Source organism: Pyxicephalus adspersus, chromosome 7 (genome assembly GCF_032062135.1).
Source record: "Pyxicephalus adspersus chromosome 7, UCB_Pads_2.0, whole genome shotgun sequence".
NCBI lineage: Eukaryota > Metazoa > Chordata > Amphibia > Anura > Pyxicephalidae > Pyxicephalus > Pyxicephalus adspersus.
Window position 1 is genome coordinate 79,461,856 of NC_092864.1, and position 21,999 is coordinate 79,483,854.

General features: G+C 38.6%; 1 protein-coding gene across 3 annotated transcripts in view; it reads left to right on the forward strand.

The window, feature by feature from the left end:
- The window catches only part of BFAR (bifunctional apoptosis regulator), a 20,105-nt gene extending 1,207 nt beyond the window's left edge, over nt 1-18,898 (forward strand). The window contains exons 2-9 of one of the 3 annotated variants that reach the window (XM_072419029.1): nt 1,171-1,496; nt 2,889-3,093; nt 5,673-5,842; nt 6,452-6,596; nt 11,223-11,393; nt 12,654-12,698; nt 14,840-15,042; nt 15,915-18,898. In XM_072419029.1, coding sequence (XP_072275130.1) covers nt 1,249-1,496; nt 2,889-3,093; nt 5,673-5,842; nt 6,452-6,596; nt 11,223-11,393; nt 12,654-12,698; nt 14,840-15,042; nt 15,915-16,107 — 1,380 coding nt within the window. In that variant the 5' untranslated portion in view covers nt 1,171-1,248 and the 3' untranslated portion in view covers nt 16,108-18,898. Of the gene's footprint in view, nt 1-1,156; nt 1,497-2,888; nt 3,094-5,672; nt 5,843-6,451; nt 6,597-11,222; nt 11,394-12,653; nt 12,699-14,839; nt 15,043-15,914 lie in introns of those variants that run through there. The other 2 variants (XM_072419030.1, XM_072419031.1) reach the window with 2 other exon arrangements.
- Nucleotides 18,899-21,999: the final 3,101 nt, after the last annotated feature.

The following is a 21,999-nucleotide window of genomic DNA, read 5'->3' on the forward strand; positions in this document are numbered from 1 at the left end:
GCTGGCAGCGTCCCAGCGTGCCCCCCCTGCTGGCAGCGTCCCAGCGTGCCCCCCCTGCTGGCAGCGTCCCAGCGTGCCCCCCCTGCTGGCAGCGTCCCAGCGTGCCCCCTGGCTCCCTACTACCTGGTGCCTTCAGTATCTCACCAATCCACCTTAGTCTATCTTCTCCAATCTTGGAGATCTTAATAAATCTGGCCCATTGTATGTACTGTATATTTGTAGATTGGAGGGATTGACCACCTGTGCTCCAATTGTTGTCACTTTCTGTCTTAACCCAGTGATCACTACATGACACTTCCTATGGTGACCTCATAGTAGCAATATTTGTTGTTGTCACTGGACACTTGTGACAGGCATAGAGCGGTCTGAACAAGGACGGCAGGCGTTATTAGAATGATAATTACATATCTAAAATATGAAAAATCACTTTTAATGATAGTAATGGGGGGATTTGCTGCCTTTTTTATTTGGCCTCTCAAAACTTGAAACATATGTAATGTGCGTGTATAAAAAAATATGTAATGTGCGTGTATAAAAAAATATGTAATGTGCGTGTATATGCGTGTGTAAAAATTGTGTGTGTGTGTGTGTGTGTGTCATGTCTTCATAATTTTCTTGTTAGCAATCAAACTGATGTGCCTTGCCGTGCGTTGCTGGAAGTATGAGGATGCCTGAGTGCAGATCTGTTTTAGGACTAATGGCAAAGATCGTTTGAGCTCATTTTCACAATAAAACTAATATTATGTCTTTAAAAGTCTACACTTTAATTTTAAATGCTCATACATTTTTTGTATGAGTTCCTAAGCGTTTATAAAGATGTTTTTAGACGTGTGGTCAAGAAGGGTTAGAATAGGGGAAAATGCTTATTTTTGGGGGGGCGGTGGCATTTATGGGTGTTTTCAACTTATTAGAAATCCTACAGAATGCTTTTTCTTTATAGCCCAATAAAACAAAAAAACAATCTGTTGTGAATGGGCCCATTGGAATGAATGGGAATTACAAACGTGAGCGGTTAAACACTGCGTAAACTGTTTATGTCAAAGAAGCACTTTTGTAACTCTCATTAGTGACCGACCCCGCTCATAGGATTGTTTGCTTCATTTTACCTTTTTTTGTTGTTTGGTGACTTTACTTTTGGATTTTGATTGAGATATAGCTAATCTTTTTCAGGGCTTATGATGCCTTGGGGAAAATTTCATTGAAGATCTGGATAATATATTTGACTTAAAGACTTTACATGCAGTAGCCATGGAAGAAGATGTAAAGTTGGAGGATGCCGTCACTGACCCCAAGCCTAAGTTACATAGGAATATCTCTGTCAGCGAGTTTTCCTGCAATTGTTGTTATGATATCTTGGTAGACCCTACCACTCTGACCTGTGGCCACAGTTTCTGCAGACATTGTTTGGCCCTGTGGTGGGTTTCATCAAAGAAGACTGAATGTCCCGAGTGTCGCAATAAATGGGAAGGGTTTCCAAAAGTCAACATTCTGCTAAGGTAAGATCTGCAGTGTGTGGACATTCAGTCGTAGTGTATTAGATTCAGGTTTGATAAAACATGTTTTCATTTTATTCGCTCTTTGCAGTTTATATGATTTCAAAACTTTTGTATGTAATGACTACCACTGCTATTACAGGCCCTAATATAGGCAGCTGTTAAAGGGCGACACCTTTGTATGTTACCAAAACAAACTTTAGGCACAGTAGCAGTCATTTTCTGCCTCTTAGTAGACATAGTTGATGCAAGAATAAGCCGGCCGGTGCTGTGAGGCAGTAGTCCTTTATTTAGGTTGCTGATCAGTGTTGTACTTTATGCATTTCTTTCACTCCCCCAGCACAGCTTTCCTCTTTAGGTGTAAACATCTACAAAGTGTTTCCTTAAAGGGAATGTTGAACCAAAGTTTGCTTTTCGTATTTTGTTAGTCACACTCTGCTCTAAATTCCCTCAAAGCAATAAAAAGTAAAAGATTCTTAGTGCAGACCCCAACTCCTATCCTGTTTCCCTAGATGATGGTGACAACACTCAGGGCTAATGAAGAGTAATGTTCATAACAAGTAATAGTCATTAGGAGAAATAACAATAAGTAGTAATAGATCCACTTTTATTATTATTAAACAGGATTTATATAGCGCCAACATTTTACTCAGCGCTGTACATTAAATAGGGATTGCAAATGACAAAGACAAGTACAGACAGATACAGGAGGAGAGAACCCTGCCCCGAAGAGCTTACAGTCTAGTATGTGGGGGAATTTACACACAATAGGAGGGGGATATGTAGTGGTGGGAAGTAGTGATGAAGGCAAGTTTTAAAAAATGTGTTTTGAGCGCTCTTTTAAATGAGCAGAAAGTAGGAGCAAGCCGAATAGGACGAGGAAGACCATTCCAGAGAGTCGGGGCAGTTCTATAGAAGTCTTGTATCTGTGTGTGTGATGAGGTTATGAGTGAAGAAGTCATTAGTAGGTCATTGGAGGAGCGGAGAGAGCGGCAGGGGGAGTATTTTTTTACCAGGTCAGAGATGTAAGTGGGACAATAACTGTGGAGGGATTTGAAGGCAAAGCACAGGAGCTTAAATTTGATTCTAAGGTGAAATGGAAGCCAATGGAGAGAACTACAAAGAGATGCAGCGGAAGAGGAGCGAAGGGAAGGATGGATGAGTCTGGCTGCAGCATTCATGATAGATTGTAGAGGAGAGAGTCGGGTTAGTGGAATACCAGAGAGGAGGAGGTTACAGTAGTCCAGATGGGAGATAAGAGCGTGTACAAGGAGTTTGGTGGTCTCAGGGGACAGGTAGGGCACTTTAACAGAAATGTCATAATTTAGTACCCATTGTGAATAATATATTGGCACATTAAATGTAAAACCTTCACCACCATTGTTTTATTTTTAGAGATGTGATAGAAAAACTATTTCCTGATGCCATTAAAGAGAAATACGAAGACCTTAAACAGAGCAGTGAAGTGGCTCAAGCTTTGCAGGCCTTCAATAAAATTGGAGATGAACAGAACCAATCGTCTTCCAGATCAGGACGAGTAAACATGAACCGAGGAGGAGGATTCTTTTCAGGGGTGTTGACCGCTTTAACAGGGGTGGCAGTGAGTAACCCTATTTATATTGATATTGTAGATGTTGCAAAGCGACTTTGGCTTTAGGACATATTTTTAAAGCAATTTTGCATTCAAGTAATCTGTAAAGTGAAAATATTAATTTCCCATTGCCATGCTTTGAATAAATTCACTTGAAAGTGAAAATGTTTTACTTGAATTAAAGGGAATTCCAGACAGAATTGATCGTTCGCACATAAAGGTCATTAGAACAACATTCCTTTTACACTTTAAAAGCAACATAACCGTTAATAGAGCAATAGGTTGAAATCAACCCCCAGCTGAAACTGTCGAGTGATCCTTGTGGCATATTTATAATCGTCTTGCTGCACTATGGTTTGATCTTTCCATAGCTAATACAATGGCTGCCAGATTCAGGATTTGTGTTTTCAGTTTTCACATGGATTGCTATGCATGCCCTGATGTAGCAGACCTAATAAAATCTTTCTACAAATTGACCTGATTTAGGTTGAAAAGAGGTAGTAAAAATGAAATTTGCAGAAATACATCTTTATCATGTCTCTTGTCCAAAGACGTTTTTACCCACATTACGTTGAAGCACTCTGATTGAACTTGACCTTGTCCTATCATTGTTTTTGGGTGCTGCTTCATCTGGCAAAGGAAGTGTGGTTGCTGAAGGTGTTTTTTTTTTCTTTTTTTCCTGCTCTTCTCTCCCCTGCTTTGCTACTATTTAGGTAAATAACATCTCCATGGGTGTCAGGTCTCCATGGCAGATAGGCTTGTGCCTTTCTCCCAGATGTCAGTATTCTAGTGCTACTGCCCTCCTTCTCCAAGTGATTTTTTTGGAGGCTTTCTCTGTTTGCAGGCCAGGGCTCATGTGAAGTTCTCAGCACTGCTAAATAATAAGACGTTTATCATGTAATCCTAAAGAATAAATGCAAATCTTGATAATTAGGTGTCCATCTTCAAGTACATTCTCTACAATGCCATCTAATAGATCTATTTTAGCTAACCTAGACCCCACAGGCCGACTGTGTTAATATGTTTTTGTCATTTTTAATTATCACCTAGACCAGTGATTTTCATCCACTGTGCTGCGGCTCACTATTGTGCCATGAGAGATCTTCCGGTGTACCGTGGGAAATTATCCAGTTACCATTGTTGAATGTCTATGCTGTAGTGACTGGCAGAGTAATGTAATACTTTTACATGTCAGGGGGTGGCAGTATGGAGAGGGGAGTGGCGGAACGATGAAGCGGCACCCCGCTGCCCTCTCTCCCCCCTTCACTTCCATTAAGATCATCCGTTGTCCATCGTCCGTGGATCCGCCATAATGGTCGTATGGACGACGGGCACTGTACACATGCCAGATTGTCATCCGATAACGACCCTGAGCCGATTATCAGACGAGAACCATTGCAAGTGTGTCCCTAGCCTTAGAGACAAGAGAATTAGCTACAGAGTGTCATTTTGTAACATTTTTGGTTTGTGGTGTTTCAATGTAAATATATGTGCTGTGGTTCACAAAGGTTGAAAAACACTGACCTACACTACTTTCCCTACCTAAGAGAAGTTATGGACAATGAGATCTTCTATCTACGCAACGTGTTTGATAAGTCATTGGCAATGTGTACTAATCATTTCACCAATTTTTCTGCAGGGGTATTAGGTTGTAAAAGTACTTAATGCACCTTATTGTACCCTAGGACAGAAGTTCTCTGATTACATATTTCCCTTCTTCTCTGGTGTGATTTTTTTATTACAATTGGCTCCCTCTTGGTTTACTTACTGCCTACACTGATTATAAGCTCCAGACTGGGAGTGATTTGCAGAATGTCACCTAGATGAAGCCATGATTACTCCATACCCCATACTCTGATAACAGATAGGACTTAATCCCACTTATAAATGGTAAGAGTTGTGAAATAGTGCAGGTGATGTATAAATTTAATGGCACGCTGCTTCAGTCGGCTACTATTTTATGGTTATAGGCAGATCTTGTGTGCTGTAGTTTCCAATAAATCCATTTTACTTTGAGTCACACAGGCTCATGGGGGCTTGTATATGTCGTTAGGTGACCAAGGCCTCACTAAGATTTGGTTGTCTTATTTTTTGGAATATATATTGGCACAAGCTCTTGTCCTTTCATAATCTGCTAATGTTCTCACTTCTAGCATGTTCTTTCCTGGAAGATGATTTTGGAAATCCTGAGTTACTAGGTATTCTATTTCCAGAAGTCTTTCGGGGAAGTAAGAATTCCACCCCGAGGTTATGTTTCTTTTCTGCTCTATATGTTTTACTTCACATTACGTCTTTTGGTTCCTATTCGCAAAAAGACTTTAAAGTGTCTCCTGATCTTGGTAGAGAAGTAGCCTAGTTCTCATGAGTTGAAATAGATTTTTGGGTTAGTCTATCTTTGGGTTTGTTGTTACTTATAATAAAAAAAATCCCTTAACTTCCTGCACTGAAGACACAAGGAGAAATTAAATGTTTATTATGACATCTTTTTATAAATAAAAATCATATTTATTACACAATTGTTTAAACCCATTGTAATTGTGTAAAGGTGCCTTTTTATTTATCGCATATTGTTAAAATGTTCCCCATAGGTCGTGTTACTTGTGTATCACTGGAGTAGTCGGGAGTCTGAACACGACCTGCTGGTCCACAAGCCAGTTTCTAAATGGACACCCGAGGAGGTAGTTCTTTGGCTTGAGCAGTTGGGGCCATGGGCTTCACATTATAAAGACCGCTTTTTGTCAGGAAGGGTAAATGGGAGGTAAGAAAACATCTGTTGCATTCATGATATTTTCATCTTTGCTGCCTAAATGTTATACATCTACTAACTAGTCATTTATAATTATTTGCACTCTCTGTTTTTAATGGCATTACTCACTGGTTGCAAAACAATCTCCTTTAGTGAAGTAATTATTATGACATTCTTAAAACTGACCGCTAGAAACCTTTTATAAGCATGTGTTGGTGCTAATATTTTCTTTTGTTCCACTGGTTAATACATGGGTCTGCTTCATGCTGTAAAGCATTACCACCTTCTGTCTTCTATTCAACTGTTTTAACCAACTCCCAATTTTTTTTATTGCATTTAATTTGTTTTTGTGTTTTCTGTATATTATTGAGCAGTCAACCTAGTTTTAGCTTTGGTTACATGAAAAACACCTTTTATAAAGCAAACATTTTTGATTTTTGTTGTTGAATGAATACAACAACATAGTTTGTCCTGTGTTCTTTTTATTTTTAATTTTTGTTTACTATAATATTTTTGGACATTGAATTGTGTAATTTTTGTAAAGTTTACTGAAAATGTTCATACATAAGGAAAACATTTGTTATTTTGTGTTACACTTCTTCTTCCATGGTGCTCCTACAGGCTCCTGCTCACACTTGCAGAAGATGAGTTTTTAAAAGAGCCATACAGCATAGAGAGCAACAGTCATAGAAAAGCCATTCTAATGGAGCTGGAAAGAGTCAAAACCCTGGGAGTCAAACCACCTCAGAACTTGTGGGAATATAAGGTACACTTTTCCTTTGATTTTTGCCTAAAATATTTTTTTGCGTTTGGTATATACAGTGTTTACTACACAAGACAGTCAGGCCTTTTAATTTTTTTTATCCGATTGAAGTAATACATTTAACACACAAATGCAAAATGTAATTCACAAAAAAGTCTGAAAATGAGGAAAACAAAGCTGAATGTATAAAAGGTAAAGTTCTGTTCACTTCGTAACCAAGAGTATGTAAGGGAAAAAATCAAAAAGAGGAACTAAACTCAAAAGTCCCCCCAAAAAAAAAAAAAAAATCACTTACCTTTAATCCCGCAGGTCTGTCGATCAGTCTGGAAATCTCTTCCATTGGGTCCCGCGTCGTCCCGGCATTGGTCTTCGTGCCGGCGCTCCGGGCCCCGCCATCTTTGCCTTTTCTTCTACTTACGTCACCCGACCCAGGCGTTAAATCCCATGACAAAGGTTGAAAAAAAAAATTGCTGATCTCACTGTGCCTGCGTGTAATCGGCAATTTTTTTTCCCTTTTTTTTTTTTTTTTTTTTGTAAAATATAGTATTATTAATTTTAGGCAAACATAATACAAAAGAAAACATCAACACAATGAAAACAAACAAAGGTACATGAACTGTTCTTATAGTCATGACATATAAAAACATAGACCATAAAATGATAATCATAGCGGGCAGGGGCCCCTGTCGGTGCCCTATCTCCTAGTGCATGGGCAGTGAGCCTCCAGTGCCACACTGCTCATGTGCCAAAAATTTAAGAAATATAATATAGAGATGCCAATTTGGAAATAGAATTGGTACCCATATACAAATCATTACAACACAAACAAAGGTAATGGTTATGCCTAAGTAATTGCTTCCTCACATATTCTAAAGAAAGTGTTTACACTACTGGAGGCTGCCTGCGCAGCGTTCAAAGATACATTGAGTACTTCAGATTCGGAAAAATTAACTTTGAAATTACTTAGGAATAATTGTCACATGGGCTTCTAAACTTTGTGCTGGGAAGGGTGTTTCATCTGAAATTGAGAACACCTTCGTCAGAAAAGGAACCAGATTGGAAGTCTGAAGTTTGTAAAACTTAGGATGAACCCATCTAGGCAAGGGCTCTTCCCTGCCGGAGTGGATTTGATGGCCGAAGCTACTTTCTCCTCTGTGAAGGGTGAATCTAAGGATGACACCACCCCTGGGTGTAGTAATGGAAGAGATGTCTCTTCTATATAATTTTGGAGAGCAATGCGTGTGACTGGGTTCGGTTGGAGCTAATATAGGTCCCTGTAATATATATGAAATATTTGCAATATGTCATGAGGGATAGATGTTGGGTTTCCTTGAGCAGTACGGATTGAAGGGACATAGGTGATAGGTGCTCGTGGGTTAAGTCCCCTGGACAACAGTCTCCCGCATTTGTCCCCATATTGATATATCATTTTACAAAAACGGTCTCTATGCCGCTGATATTCTAAATCATACAGCTTTAAGAGATGTGTTCTGGCTGCAGTTAATTCTAAAAAAGTATCGGAGAACAAAGTTCGTTTGTGTAAAAGAGTTTGGATTTTAAGCATTGTGAGTTGTATGTCTTGCGACCTGATTTTTTTAAGGCGCGAGCCCTGTTGGATGAGAACCCCTCTAAGCACTGCCTTCATTGCCTCCCATAGAACAGGGAGGGGAGTTGTGTCTGAAGGGTGATCTTGTATAAAGTTAGAGATAGCATCAACTACTGCCTTCGCACAAAGTGGGTCTTTAAACAATGAATAAAATGAACAAAAAGTATAATCCTCAGTTGTAGGATGCAACCATACATCTAATAACCTGAGTTCACCTAGTTTGGTACAAAAGGAGTTAAGCTTAGAATAAGAAATAGGAGTTTTTTCAGAGGAGGTGTCTATGCGAGGGTCAGTGGCAAAGTTAAGGTCGCCACCTACCACAATTGTTCCATCTGCAAATCCCTTAAGGGCATCTAAATATTTGGCAGAAAATACCGTTGGTTGGTGGTTGAGTGAGTAAATAGATGATATGGTGTACATCCTGCCCCAGATGGTTACCTTAAGAAATAGATACCTACCCTGGATATCATTGAGGGAGTCAACCACCTGAATCGGAAGAGACTTATGAAATTCAACAGATACTCCCTTAGTTTTGGCATCAGGGTTGGAACTATGTTACCAGGTGGTATAATATCGATTTCGAATGGATGGAAGTTTGTTGGTTTGAAAATGAGTTTCTTGGAGTAGAAGAATATGGATTCTAGCTTTACGTTGTCCATTTAGTAGCTAGGATCTTTTATTGGGGCTGTTTAGGCCCTACACATTAGGGGAAGGAACCCAGAGAGGTTGGGCTTGGGGATGTTGCGAGGACATTTACAAATTCAAGTGCGTAAAGGTGGTTGGTTAAGAGGGGAATAAGGGAGGAAAATAAGGAGAGCACAAAGGAAGGGAAAAAACTAGATGAGGGGGATGAGGAAAAATCTCACCAAGCAGACGGGATGGGCTAGTTCTTGTTCGGGGGGTGAAAGCCTAACTTGGGTGCAGGGGAAAGGGAGTGTATCCCACAAATTTGTCAACCATGGGCGGTAGGCCTATGAAGGGGAAGTGTCAGCCAATAGCAGGACCCGCCCAGTCCCACCCCAGGGGAACCCCACATACCTAAAACATGGGGAAATACATTTCACATTACATTGAGAAACCCTTTCAAACTGAGCAGTATTTGTCAGCAGCAAAACATCTATCTCCCAACGATAAACATATTACAAAAAAAAAAGTAAAGCGAGCATTAACTATGCAAAATGTATAAATTGAAGGACATCAGAAAAAAATCCACTTTGGAAAACAGGAGTATCCCTTTCGCGTCCTTGAAAGAAGGAGGGGAGGTGGGTCTTCTCGCTTGTAAATAGGCTCCGCAGTAGATTATCGGTATCAAAACAAAAGTAGAGCACCCAGACATACGCAAAAAGGTAAAAAAAAAAGGAGGGCGCACAGTAGATGAAGCTTGAATATCAATCAACTTCAAAATATGAGCAAAACCAGAAACGGTAGGTGTATCATGTTCGGTCTCCAATGTCTGGAAAATAAACAATAAAAAAAAAAAATATGGACCGCTAACAACGTTCCTTAAGTGGGTGAAGAGGTGCTTGGAGCTTTCGCCAGAGGGGGAGGAGATGGAGGAGGTTGCAGTGCCGGGGAAGAAGATGATACCTGAGGACTTTGTTATAGAGTAGGCATCGCAGACGACCAATCCGGGAGCACCAAAGGAGGTAAGTGCAGATCTTCAAGAAGTCGGGGTAAATCAGATGGCTGGCGGAAAACATGGGTCTTCCCCCCTCTTCGAATAATAAGATGAAAAGGATATCCCCATCTATAGGGGATATTCCTTTCCTTCAATATCCGCAATAGTGGTTTAAGAGCCCACGGTCAATTTCCAAATCCACATCCAATGGTACATTGAGTAGCTTGGCAAAAATAGTGCTTACTGCAGATGCTAATTCTGAATTAGAAACAGATTCTGGTAGCCCCGTGATATGAATGTTGTTCTGGCCGTTGCGGTTTTCGATATTATCATGTAACAGAAAGAGAGATGCAATTTGCGCTTCATGGCGCTCCAAAATTTCACTATGGGAGGACACCTGAGTAGTAAGCTCAGCACAGGTAGATTGTAGTATGGTAGTGGTGTTGGTCACCTGCTGCAAGGATTTTTGCATAGCTTGAAATTCAGGCCCCCAATACTGGTGCTTAAATCTTGCTTATTAGGGAGAGCCCTTAAGTGAGCTTTCCAGTCCCATACCTCTTCATCAGCATGTAATGGGGAACCGTAAATGGAGGAATCCTCCATGGAGACCATGAGGGCAGAGGCTTTTAATGGGAGATTCAGGGGGTCCTTGAGCAGAAAAAGAGGAGGAATCCTCAAAAAATTATACCTGGGAGGCTTGGTCCGGCGGAGGAGCAGTACACTGGCCACTCCCCCGCAGTTCCAGATCAGGCGACCTGGCGGCGGCGGCGGCTGTAACTTGAGGCCGCGGCTTCAGGGCCTGGTCTCATGTGGTCCACGCACCTGGACCAAAGAAGCCGCCCTTTCCGTTTCGAGCGCTGGAGCTGCCCACTTCCTTCGTCTTCTGATTCCCCTTCCGAGGTAAGTACAAGGTGCCGATGGCATTGATATTCGCTGGATTTCCCCCTAGGCCGGACGGAGCGCAGATGGGACATGTCTCACTCGGCCATCGGCTAGCCACGCTCCCCTCTTTTTTCTCTTTTTACGAAAAGGATACTTCTGTGGATGCTAGAGATGCTCGGGCATATGCAGAAGAAGCACCCAAGAGCCTCCTGGGATGCGTGACATAGGTATCCCGGGAGGTTTTGTGCTCCCATTCATTCTTGATCGCCTAGGCGATCGAGAATTAGGGGGCGGTGCTGCACCCTTTTTTTTGAAAAAATATAGAATTTTTACTTTACATAAAAGAGTTATCTAACCTTTTATGTAAAGTGAAAATTGTGAGTTTAGGTACGCTTTAATACTCTCATTGCTAGGTGAAAAGTCTATTTCTTAAGTAAATCGAATTCAGTATGGTTTTTAAAATGTGTTTACCGAAAACCCCTATATTTGGAACATAATACTTTTTGTGTTTTCCTTTTTTTAGGCTGTAAACCCTGGAAAATCCCTTTTTCTGTTATATGCACTCAAAAGCTCTCCACGACTTAGCATGTTATACATGTACTTGTTTGATTATACAGAAACCTTTTTACCTTTCATCCATACAACATGTCCACTTAAGGAGGAGAGTGAAGAGGACATTATCGCCAAGTTTATAGTAAGAGTCTCTTCTGTTCACTGTGCAGGCATTAGTTGTATGTAATTTGTATTTATTTGTTCAATATTTACAATGACTTCTTCAGTTACTTTAGTGGTTAGATTATAATCCAGGGTTTTTGCTGTACATGGCATTGCAGGCAAAATCTTGTAGACCTAATTTAATGTTGCTTTAAAGCTGCGGCCAGTTCTATTGTTTTGTACACTCTATCTGCATAGTTTACAAGTACTTTGGATTTTTACTTTTCCTAGTGCACTTTCAGCCTGTAAGTTTTATATCTGCAGCCGGAGATTAGAGAGTGACAGATATTTATTTTAAAGTAATTATCCATTCCCACCGGAACACATTTCCAGTAAAAATTCTGCATTTAAAATTGCACAATCCGGCAGGTAAATATTGCAGAAAAGACAGACCAAGTGAAAAAAAAAAAAGATGGCAGCGCCCTATGACAGAACAGGGGCAGGTGAGTATTGTTGGTTTAGTCCAACTTTAACCCTTTTTAGTGATGACTTAAGAATTTAGGGTTGCCACTCCATACATTGCTTATATGACTGATTCTAATAATATGTTGCAGAGTAAGGTCATATGAGCACCAAAAAAACAGATCAAGCTTTATTCAATTAAAACAAACATTTTAGTAACTGATCAAATGTGTGCTCTGTGTCCAGTTTGGATGATGTGGCCAAGGCCTGCTTATTACAATTTTAAGAAAAATGCAGAACTTGTTTGCTTATCTATTACTTTGCAACCACAACTCCATAATACAGCATCTTCAAGGGTCTGTGACAAATTCATTACTATTTGATTAGTTACTTTGGGCAGTTTTCTCCCCAGAAATATATTTTAAGCTGGGGAAAAAGGAAACTCGGGATGGGTGGGACAACAGATAACAAATTGAGTGTTCCCAGTAGGTATTAGAATAGGAATTCAGTAACCCCTGTAATTCCGCAGGCTCTATACCACTCCCTATTATTTGTTCTAGTCTGTATAATGTATAATTATACAATATTTTGTATTGTATAATGTCTCAACTGTCCAGTGTCCTGTATTGGGACCAAACTTTTTATTAACCACAAACAGCCCGTTGGTGCGCACATCTAAAAAGGCTGGGAGGACACTGATGGGGTAAGAAGGTTTTTGTGATAAATATCTGATTTATATTATTATATGAAAGGTATATGTGAATATCCGGATATGCATTACAATGTTACCAGAAAAGTAGGGACAGTGAAGGAAATATATTGTATAATCTATCCACAGGTTTCTGTAGCATTAAGTGCATTGCGTGGCAACTCCAGACAGCCGGTAAGCTGTTGTTAGCACTAATATTGTGGTGTTTTTTTTTTTATTAAGGAAAGTCTTGGGCACTAACATTAACTAACTTGTTTGTTTTTTCGGATCCTAATAAAAATGATAAATCCATCAAGTAACTGGAAACGGCTTTAATACTTAGGAATGAATGCATTTTATATAAAATTAATACAAATTGTAGTAATAAATCAGAAATTCTAAACCATTTTAGTTAATGTATCCATTTAGTTTGCATAAGTAGCACAGACTTCACCTCTACCCCTGCAGATATTTCTCTATTTGAGAGTACAGAGTTCTAATGAAGTGATTGTGTTACAGAAAGTACCTGCAAAGGAAGAACATAAACCCTTTCCCTTCTGCTGCCTGTGCTGCCAATTTGTGATCTGTTTATAAAGAATAATCCCCCCAGAGTGTGCTGGAATTGTGATATTTCAGGGAGCATTTATCTTCTATGCCCCCACTCTGCTGTGTTTTATTATTATTGTGTTCTATAATGATATACTTTTCAACAAAAAGAGGGAGCATTCCCACCCTTGATAACCATTATCCAAGCTGTGTACATTGTAATCATTGAGTCTTGTTGTTAAGGTACCCATTGGCTGGTGGTCGAAGACATGGATGCCCTGATTGTGACAAGCTGAGCTGGACTTATACAGAACTGTACTGGCATTTTAATTTTTAAACTTCAGCTGCACCTAGCACTAAAGAGGGATGGAAGAAAACCCAATTTACATTATTTAATATTTCTATTCCACTATAAAGAAACAGAGAAAGCTGGGTTTTTTTTGTGACAAGAGTATATTGAGTGAAATATATTCTACATCATATAAGACACATAATATTGTGTAGCATACAAATATACAAAGTATTGTAGGTCATTCCCAAGCACATTTCGATAGGATATAGGACCTTTTGCCTAGACAGAGTATCCCTGATATAAAAAAATCACAAATACAATAGTAACATCTCGTATCCCAACCCGTTTCGACTAACAGCTTCTTCAGGGGATTCATGAGCAACGTTTTAAGGTTTTAGTTCATTGAGAAGCCTTGCTTCCCTACTCTGCAGCACCCTTGTTTGTACTTGCGATGGTTTAGCTCCTATCCCATATCCCATCGAAATGTGCTTGGGAATGACCTACAATACTTTGTATATTTGTATGCTACACACTATTTTTGTCCTATATGATGTAGAATATGATTTACTCGACTCTTTTGCCAGAAAACTCTGCTTTCTCTGTTTCTTTATCTATATTTGATCATATTTTGGGGTTGGCAAAACAATTAATACTAAAAATGTCAGGATAGCTAGATTTCTTTTCATTGTGAATACGCCACAAGAGCAGATCAATTTTTGTGTCAATCGTTTTTATTAGGTTTTCAAACACAATACAGTTAACAAAGCAAAACAAAAAAAAGGGGGTGGGGAACAATCACATTGACTAAGTAGCAGTCAGTAAAAGAACATTCCAAAGGAATACAATAGAAAACATGGTAAACAACAAGGTTCCTAAAAATTACCCGTCGGGTAACCTGCCCTGTAGGCCTTATAGGCTGCCTATACATCTAAATACATTCAAAGTAAACCAACATGTGTGGCGTGTTCAAGATATGCCTATACCCTGAGGGAACTTTAGGGAGGGGAGTAACAATATTTTCATGCCAGTGCCAGTTTTGTGTAAAAAGTTGTACTTGTGGAAGAAGTTGTTGCCAGAAAATCTATAGTACTCATCCATAATATCCATTATCCATATTATCCATTATCCATATTACATTATCCATAATATCCATAATAATGAGATAGGCATTTTGTAAATATTTCAATTATTGTGTTTTAGCTGATAGAAATCATGATTATCTGTGTGCGGGAAATTCTGATTTGTTGCAAAAAGAACATTCACAAAAAATGCCGGAATTCTTCACATGACTTGCCTGTCCATCTTACTTATGTACTTTTTATTAATTTGTTTTTTCTTCCCTTCTTACTTTCTTTTTAATTTCTCTATCTCTCTCATAGTACATTAGAGTGATATGATGATGATTTGGATTATATGGGTCAGAAGTTTGTTTTGTTCACTAAATATTGATTTTTATTTTGTTGTTGTATATTAATAACATTTTGTTACTTTATTACAGGATCTTCATGATCCAACATGGACGCAGTGGCGTGAATTTCTTGTTAAATACTTGTTTCTTCCATATCAACTTCTTGCTGAGTTTGCATGGGACTGGCTCGAAGTTCATTATTGGACATCTCGGTTTATTATAGTCAATGCCATGTTGCTCTCAGTGCTGGAATTATTCTCTTTCTGGAGACTGTGGTCAACAAGCCAACTGAGGTGTGCATGTACTGCTATTTTGCTCTAATTAGATGTTAAAGGCATCTGCTTGTGCGTACCATCAGTGCATGTACATTAAGTCTTTGATTATATAGAAAGTGTGGCTCCTTAAAAGACAATTTCCCTGATTTATACACAGAAATCCTAAGTCCTTGAATATGACTTCTTGGTCTCCCCAGCCCCTTATACCCGGGTGCACTACCCATCACCTTTCAGTGACCACCTGGACTGTTTTTGGGTGGTTACGGAATAGCTGGGTCGCAATACAAGGGCCGCCACCTGCTTACAGCGTCATCCAACCTTGCTTAAAAAACATTTCTGGGGATAATACTGATATGTCAGTGGGATGCCCACTTGACTGCACCCAGCCATATTTATGACTCTCCTGTTAAATTAGTTTTTTGGCATTTGAAAAAGCCTGTGGTTCTTCCAAACAGCTGAAGGTTGCAAAATTTTTCACATGGATGTATAATACACTCAAACCGGGGTAAAATTTACTTTCCAAATTTGAATTGCTTTTAGGTTTATTCTTTTAAGTGGTAGTGGTACCTGTCTATGGGGTACTAATCAGTAGTAGGTGTGCTTGTTTCCAACTTAGTGATGGATGGATGGAGAATTAAATAGATTGTGTCTGAGACCTCTACGAGCAAGATAAGTCCGAGTAAATCCAGGTTTACCTCCTTTTGGTCCTGCTGTCAGGTTTTCAACTTAGACCCTTGTATTGTAATAGGAAAACATTCAAAGCAAAGTAGAAAGAAGATCTTAAGAGTCAGCCCACTTAAAATGATTAGTTGCACATCTATTAATTGGAAAAGAGCTTTTACTATGTTAGGTGAACATTTTCTAATTCTTAGTGCTTGTTTCTCTTATAGGTCTTTTCCTCGTCTCATGTGGGGTCATTTTTGGAAGATGTCAACACAGGGGCTTTTTGTTGCAATATTTTGGCCTGTGATTCCACAATTTGTTTGCAACTGTCTGTTCTACTGGGCTCTGTACTTTAACCCAATCATCAACATCGACTTGGTGGTCAAAAAAATTCGCAGATTAGAAACTCAAGTGTTGTGAAATGTGAAAGCACTCCTGTCACAACACTGAACCAAAAGTGAAGAAGAATGCCTCCGCTTAATAAAGTCACTGTGTGATCAGCAATGTCATTTCTTATTAAGGAATTAAAAGATTGAGGCACTATTGAGGTCAACAGACTTTATCTCCCTTTTTTTGTTTTTGATTGAAAGAGGATAGAAGTTGAAGGAGATGTTGTATGGGATTGCAGTTCACAATTTACATAGGAATATTGTGCAGCAGATTTTAAGGTTTTAATATTCAGCAACACTGAATTGGAAGATCATCAGCCATAAGATTTTTGGAATTCGGCCCCAAGCAATAAAGGCAAAAAAACTGTATGAATGCTTTATGCCTGTTAATATATTTGCAGTGATTTCATTAAATGTGGGGTTTTCTATAAACAGAATGAAGGTCTGCAGAAACTAGCTGGATCTTGCCTGTGATTTTTGCAGCTTCCATAGGAATTGAAAGCTTAACAATTGTGTGCAACATGTTTTTATTTCCTCCATATTTCTAACTTATCCTTACAGGTTTATTGATGTTTCGCTTTGTTTGCATTTTTTTAATTTTATTATTAGCAAAATGCATCCTATTTCAGCAAATGTAGCAATTGGGTAACACAAGCACACCATGCGGGTCAATTACAACTGTAACTATTGTGGTAAATTTGTTGTATCTTTCCTATACATTGTTTAAGTTTTAACTGCCAAATTTCAATTTCATAACTATTGTTACATCATGTTACTTTTATATGACCGGAGAGGCAGGTGATAATATAGTTTAGTTCTGTCCCTTCCACTTTCAAGACTTTAGTAGCAGACATTGCAGTTTGTATCTGAATAATATCAGCCTGCCTGTTGTTTTTTTTTTCTTTTTTTACACATGATTTTCAGTAAAGGTTACTTGTACTTCTGTATTATTTTCCTTATTTGCTCAGCTAGATATTTCCTGGGTTTGTGACAGATTAAAATGTTGTTTCTATTGATCAGCTAAAAAATGCTAGATACCTTGCCGTAATTCTAGAAATATGTAACGGATTAAATATAAGCTTCGGTCAGAACACATGATCTGCATACATTGTGTTCTTGATTTAAAAGTCTTCGAGCCCCTCCACACCTTTTGTGTTGCAGTAAAGCTCTCAAACCCATGTTTTCACTCACAAAATGTGATCTGCAGTGTGTAGCTATTCATTTTTATTTGCTTCGTAGAAACCAACTAAAAGAGAATAGGCCTGCTTTAATAAAGTAGCAGCAATGCATAATAAATTACATACAAAGTAGTGGTACGTTAGTTAATTTGGTGAACCAGTTAGACAGCTAGGTTACTAGCTAGGGGTAATATGTTCTTAGTACATCAGAGACAGGTAGCAAGACACAAAGGTTAATGTCTGTCTGCATTTTGTTTTGAATGCACTTTTTTCTGGAAAGAACAACAATCTTTACTTTTTTCCTAAAATTTGAAACCCAATAACCTGCTTGCAATATAACGACAGACGACACTGGTGTGCTGATAAAGCCATCTTTCCTCCACGCAGTAAAAACTCACACTGTGCAATTTGAAGCAAAGCATTTATGGTCCGTTATTTTATTATAGTTCTTCAGCCATTTCAAAGAAAGTAAAACGCATGTTAATGCTTTTAGAATTTTTATTCATTCTTGTCTTTAAAGGATATTTTGATTTGTAGTTAGACCAGAGAATGTTAAAATGTATGTGATGACAGAAATGTAAAGCCCACTTGCTATGAAAGAATTAACCTTTGAATGCCTATGTAAGTGATTTGATGCCCTGTGGCATACTTGTGGCAAAACTCAATTCAAATAGCAACTTGCTACTACTTTCTCTCCTTTTGGCCAACTTCTACAATTTTATTTTGCCTTGCTTTAAATTATTAACGCTGGCCTAGTAGTAAGCCACATTGAATGGGCATTCTAGAACCAGCAATTTTGGAGGCTGATGGATGCTTCTATCACAAAGGAACACTAGTTTTAGGGTCTCTTTGTGCACTAGTAAATATGAGGTGGCATTCAAGGTTTTGTTTTTTTTTTTTTAACTTTAAAGTTTTCATTGCTGATTTGCTTTAAAGAAAACATACATTTTAAGTCAGGAAACTGTTTTAAGGACCTAAAGGCAGGTATAGAAAGGAACTTGCCCATTGTAAAGCACTCAGTATGCTAATACTGACCTGTAGTTGCAAGGCCTGAGCTCTGACTATCCTCTCCACAATGCACACCTCACTGCTGCTCAAAAAAAAACTTCCAGCTCATGAGTAGGAGTAATGCTGTCATTTGCATGGTTTTGGGGCTCCTGGGGAGCTCTGAAAGATATAAAGATTACCCTGTTTACCTACTTTCAACTGATTGCATTTGTTTCAGATCTTTACCCATTATAAGTTTGCTTATTATAATTTTAATTTGTTCATTACCAATAGCACCTGTGATTGTAAAACAGCACTGTGGCCTTGTGAATATCCTTATGTCTGCAAAAAATTGGAATAATTTTAAAATATCCATTTATACCAAAATAGAATTTACCATGTTGGACATCATTTGTAATATGTGTAATTAACTATTATTTGTAAATATGTGCAATGTATTTCATTCCTGTTGAATGTATTTATAATTTATTTAATGCCAATGAAATGAACATATTTTGGGTGACTCAATTGTATTGTCACTGTGACTGCACATGTTCCTAACAATCCTCTTTTTTTGTATGCTTGTACTTCCAGATTACAAGTTTGAGATTTTTAAAAGATTTGCTTTAAGTAAAATTAAAACTTGAGTTTTGGTTTTCTTGGTTTCATGTTTCTGTATGACCTGTGAGTTCTCTGCGTTATCATAACCATTACATTGATTCACTATGGAGCGGTAATATTTACACACATGCACTAATCATGTTAAGTAAATGGTTTTAAACTGTTAGACATAGAACTCCTAGGCAGATCCCCTGCTAACTGTACACTTGATCAATTTATCTGATCAATTTTTTGATTATTATTATAGATCAGTTGGAAGTCCCAAAACTCTACACCTGTATGTTTTAGACTACGTTCACACGTCGGATGATTCTCATCAGATTCTTGCCTCAGGGCTGGTATCAGATAAGAATCTAGCATGTGAACAGCAGCCGTCTGACATGGTCCATAGATCTGTCCAGGTGGATCCACGGGAGACAAAAGATCGTAATGTATGTGAAGGGGGGAAAATGCAGCGGCGTGCGGCTCTTTCGTACCCCCCCCCCCCCCCCCCGTCTCCATAGAGCAGAATGTACAGAGTTCGTTCGTTCATCACATGCAGTCTTTTGTTGTTGGAAAGGATCATCAAAGATGACATGACATGCCTTGTGTACTTTTTATCATTATCACCTAACACATCCGATTTATCCCCATCCTATCAGAAAACCAAACATTGGTTGCTTACAACTAGTCAGCTGTATTTTGATTTTTGATCTGATCATTCTGTTGGAATGAAAGCGAATATTAACACATATGTACAAGGCCTAACTTTAGGGTGACTGAAATCCACAAGGCACTGGAGAAAAAAATGACATGGGTTCCTTATATTCCACAAATTTTTTGACTTGTCAAAATTTTGATTCCTGGCGTAGGTAGTTAAGGCAAATGTAAAGCCCAACATAACTTAATTTGGTTCGGTAAAACATTGTATACGATTTACCAAATTGTGCATTTGCCCCCCCCCCCATTTTATTCTTCAGAAAAGCCTTGTCCCTGCCAGCATGCTATATAGAAGAAGCAATGCTTCCTGAGCAGACATCTACATCCTCTGTGTCTACAGCTAGAGAAGAAGAAAGCTCTGAGATCTTACATATCCCCAGTAAGAGTTGTTTTCTGTAGCTGGTAGGTGCGGGCTTTTCTACTTGGGCTGTTACTTTCTGAACAAAATTATCTTTAAAGCACACCTAAACTCAACATTTTCACTTTACATAAAAGGGTAGACAGCCCTTATTTGTAAAGAAAAATCGTAATTATTTTTTTCGTAAGTATTTATAAAGTTTTTTTTTTTTTTCTTGTTTTGTTTTTTTTTTGCAGCACCTCCCCTTTCAGCCGCGGTGATCAAGACTGAATGGGAGCACATAGCTGGGAGGCTCTTGCTGCTCCTTCTGCCCATGCCCTAATCTCGGGCATGCACAAAATGGGGATTTTTTTCTATTAAGGGAAAGAGATGCCCATCTCACACAAGCGCAATGTGAGATCGGGTGATATGACAAGAAGAATACAAAAGAGAAGACAAAAGATAGCAGTGCCTGACGCTTCCTGAGTGCTGGGGTGAAGAGGAATTCCAGGACAACATAGGACCGGATCGCGGGAAGGACCAGGGCCATCAACGGATCTGCAGAATATAAGGTAAGGGTGTTTTTTTTTTTTTGTTTGTTTACAGTTTGGTTACGCTTTTAACCTCCTTGCAGTTAAGCCCGACCTTCGCTCGGGCAAAAAAAAACTGCAATTTATATTCATATTATCTACTAGAACCCCTGTTCGTACATATTTCTGTAAGTTACAGGTCTACAATTTAAAAAAAAATTTCATGAAAAACAGTGGATCACTTTTGGTACAGAAATCTAGACCTCAGTGTAACGCTCAGGTGGTTAATCTTGTTGTTGTTATCCTATTATATCTATTACCCCCGAATAAGTGTTTAGCTAAATGGAGACTCTTAACTGTTGTACCCAAACTTTCCTATAGATGGCAGGATTGTTAGAAAAGTCACAAAAACTACAACAATCCACCTTGGTTTCGTTCAAGACTTATAATGTCCAAGGATTAAATTCCCCCATTAAAGGTCAAAAGCATTTCACTACTATAGCTCACTTAAAATAGATAGATTAGCATTACAGGAAACTCATTTATGAATTCTACATCATGCTTTTTCCACAAAACGTTCCCTATAAATTATCATGCGAATCATGACAAGAAAAAGGGTTGAGTAATGTTGTGTTTCGCTGGGCATCTCAACTTTTCAACACAGGAAGTAATTTGGGACCCTGGGGGAAGATACCTTATGGTAAGAGGTGATGTAGCCGGACAAAAAATAACATTGGTAACATATTATGCCCCCAATGAATTTCTTTTTTTCTTTATCTGGTTACTACATAAAATAGAATCTCTTGTGCAAGGCTGTTTGATTTTATTGGGTGAGTCCAATATAGCACTGGATCAGCTATTGGATAAAATTAGTATCCATAAATATCGAAACCCACCTAAATAGAACCATAAATTATCAAATATACTACAGTAATATGATACATGGGGAGGATAAGCCTGGAAAGTTATTAGTAAATAAACTTAACCCTAAACTCAAAAATTAGGTTCTTCCTAAATTCAAACAAAAGATGGTAGAATAACTCAAAACCCAGAGAGAATTCTCTTGGCTTTTGAAGAATTCTATTCTACCCCTTATGGTAAACAGACACGACCAACACAAACCTCATTGGATGCGTTCTTTGACGAAATTAAACTCCAATCAAAACTCCAATCTAAACATGTGGAATAACTGAATAAAGCTATGACAATAGAGGAAAATAGTAAAGCCTTAAAATCAATGAAATTAAGTAGTGCACCTGGCTCAGATAGATTAACATATGTTTACTATAAGGCCTTTAGGACACCGTTAACCCCACACCAGGCAGAATATTTCAATTATTTGCGAGAGGGTAATTTTCTTCCACCTGAAGCCAATCGAGCCTTTATAAGCATAATCCCAAAGCATGGCAAGGATACTTTAGATATAACGAACTTCAGACCTATATCTCTGATAAACTTGAAGTTATTGAAAAAGATTCTTTTGGTCCGAATAATCTCTTTCATAGGGGAATGCATCCATCCTGACCAGGTGGGGTTTATACCCCTTAGACAGGCGTCAGATCAAACTAGAC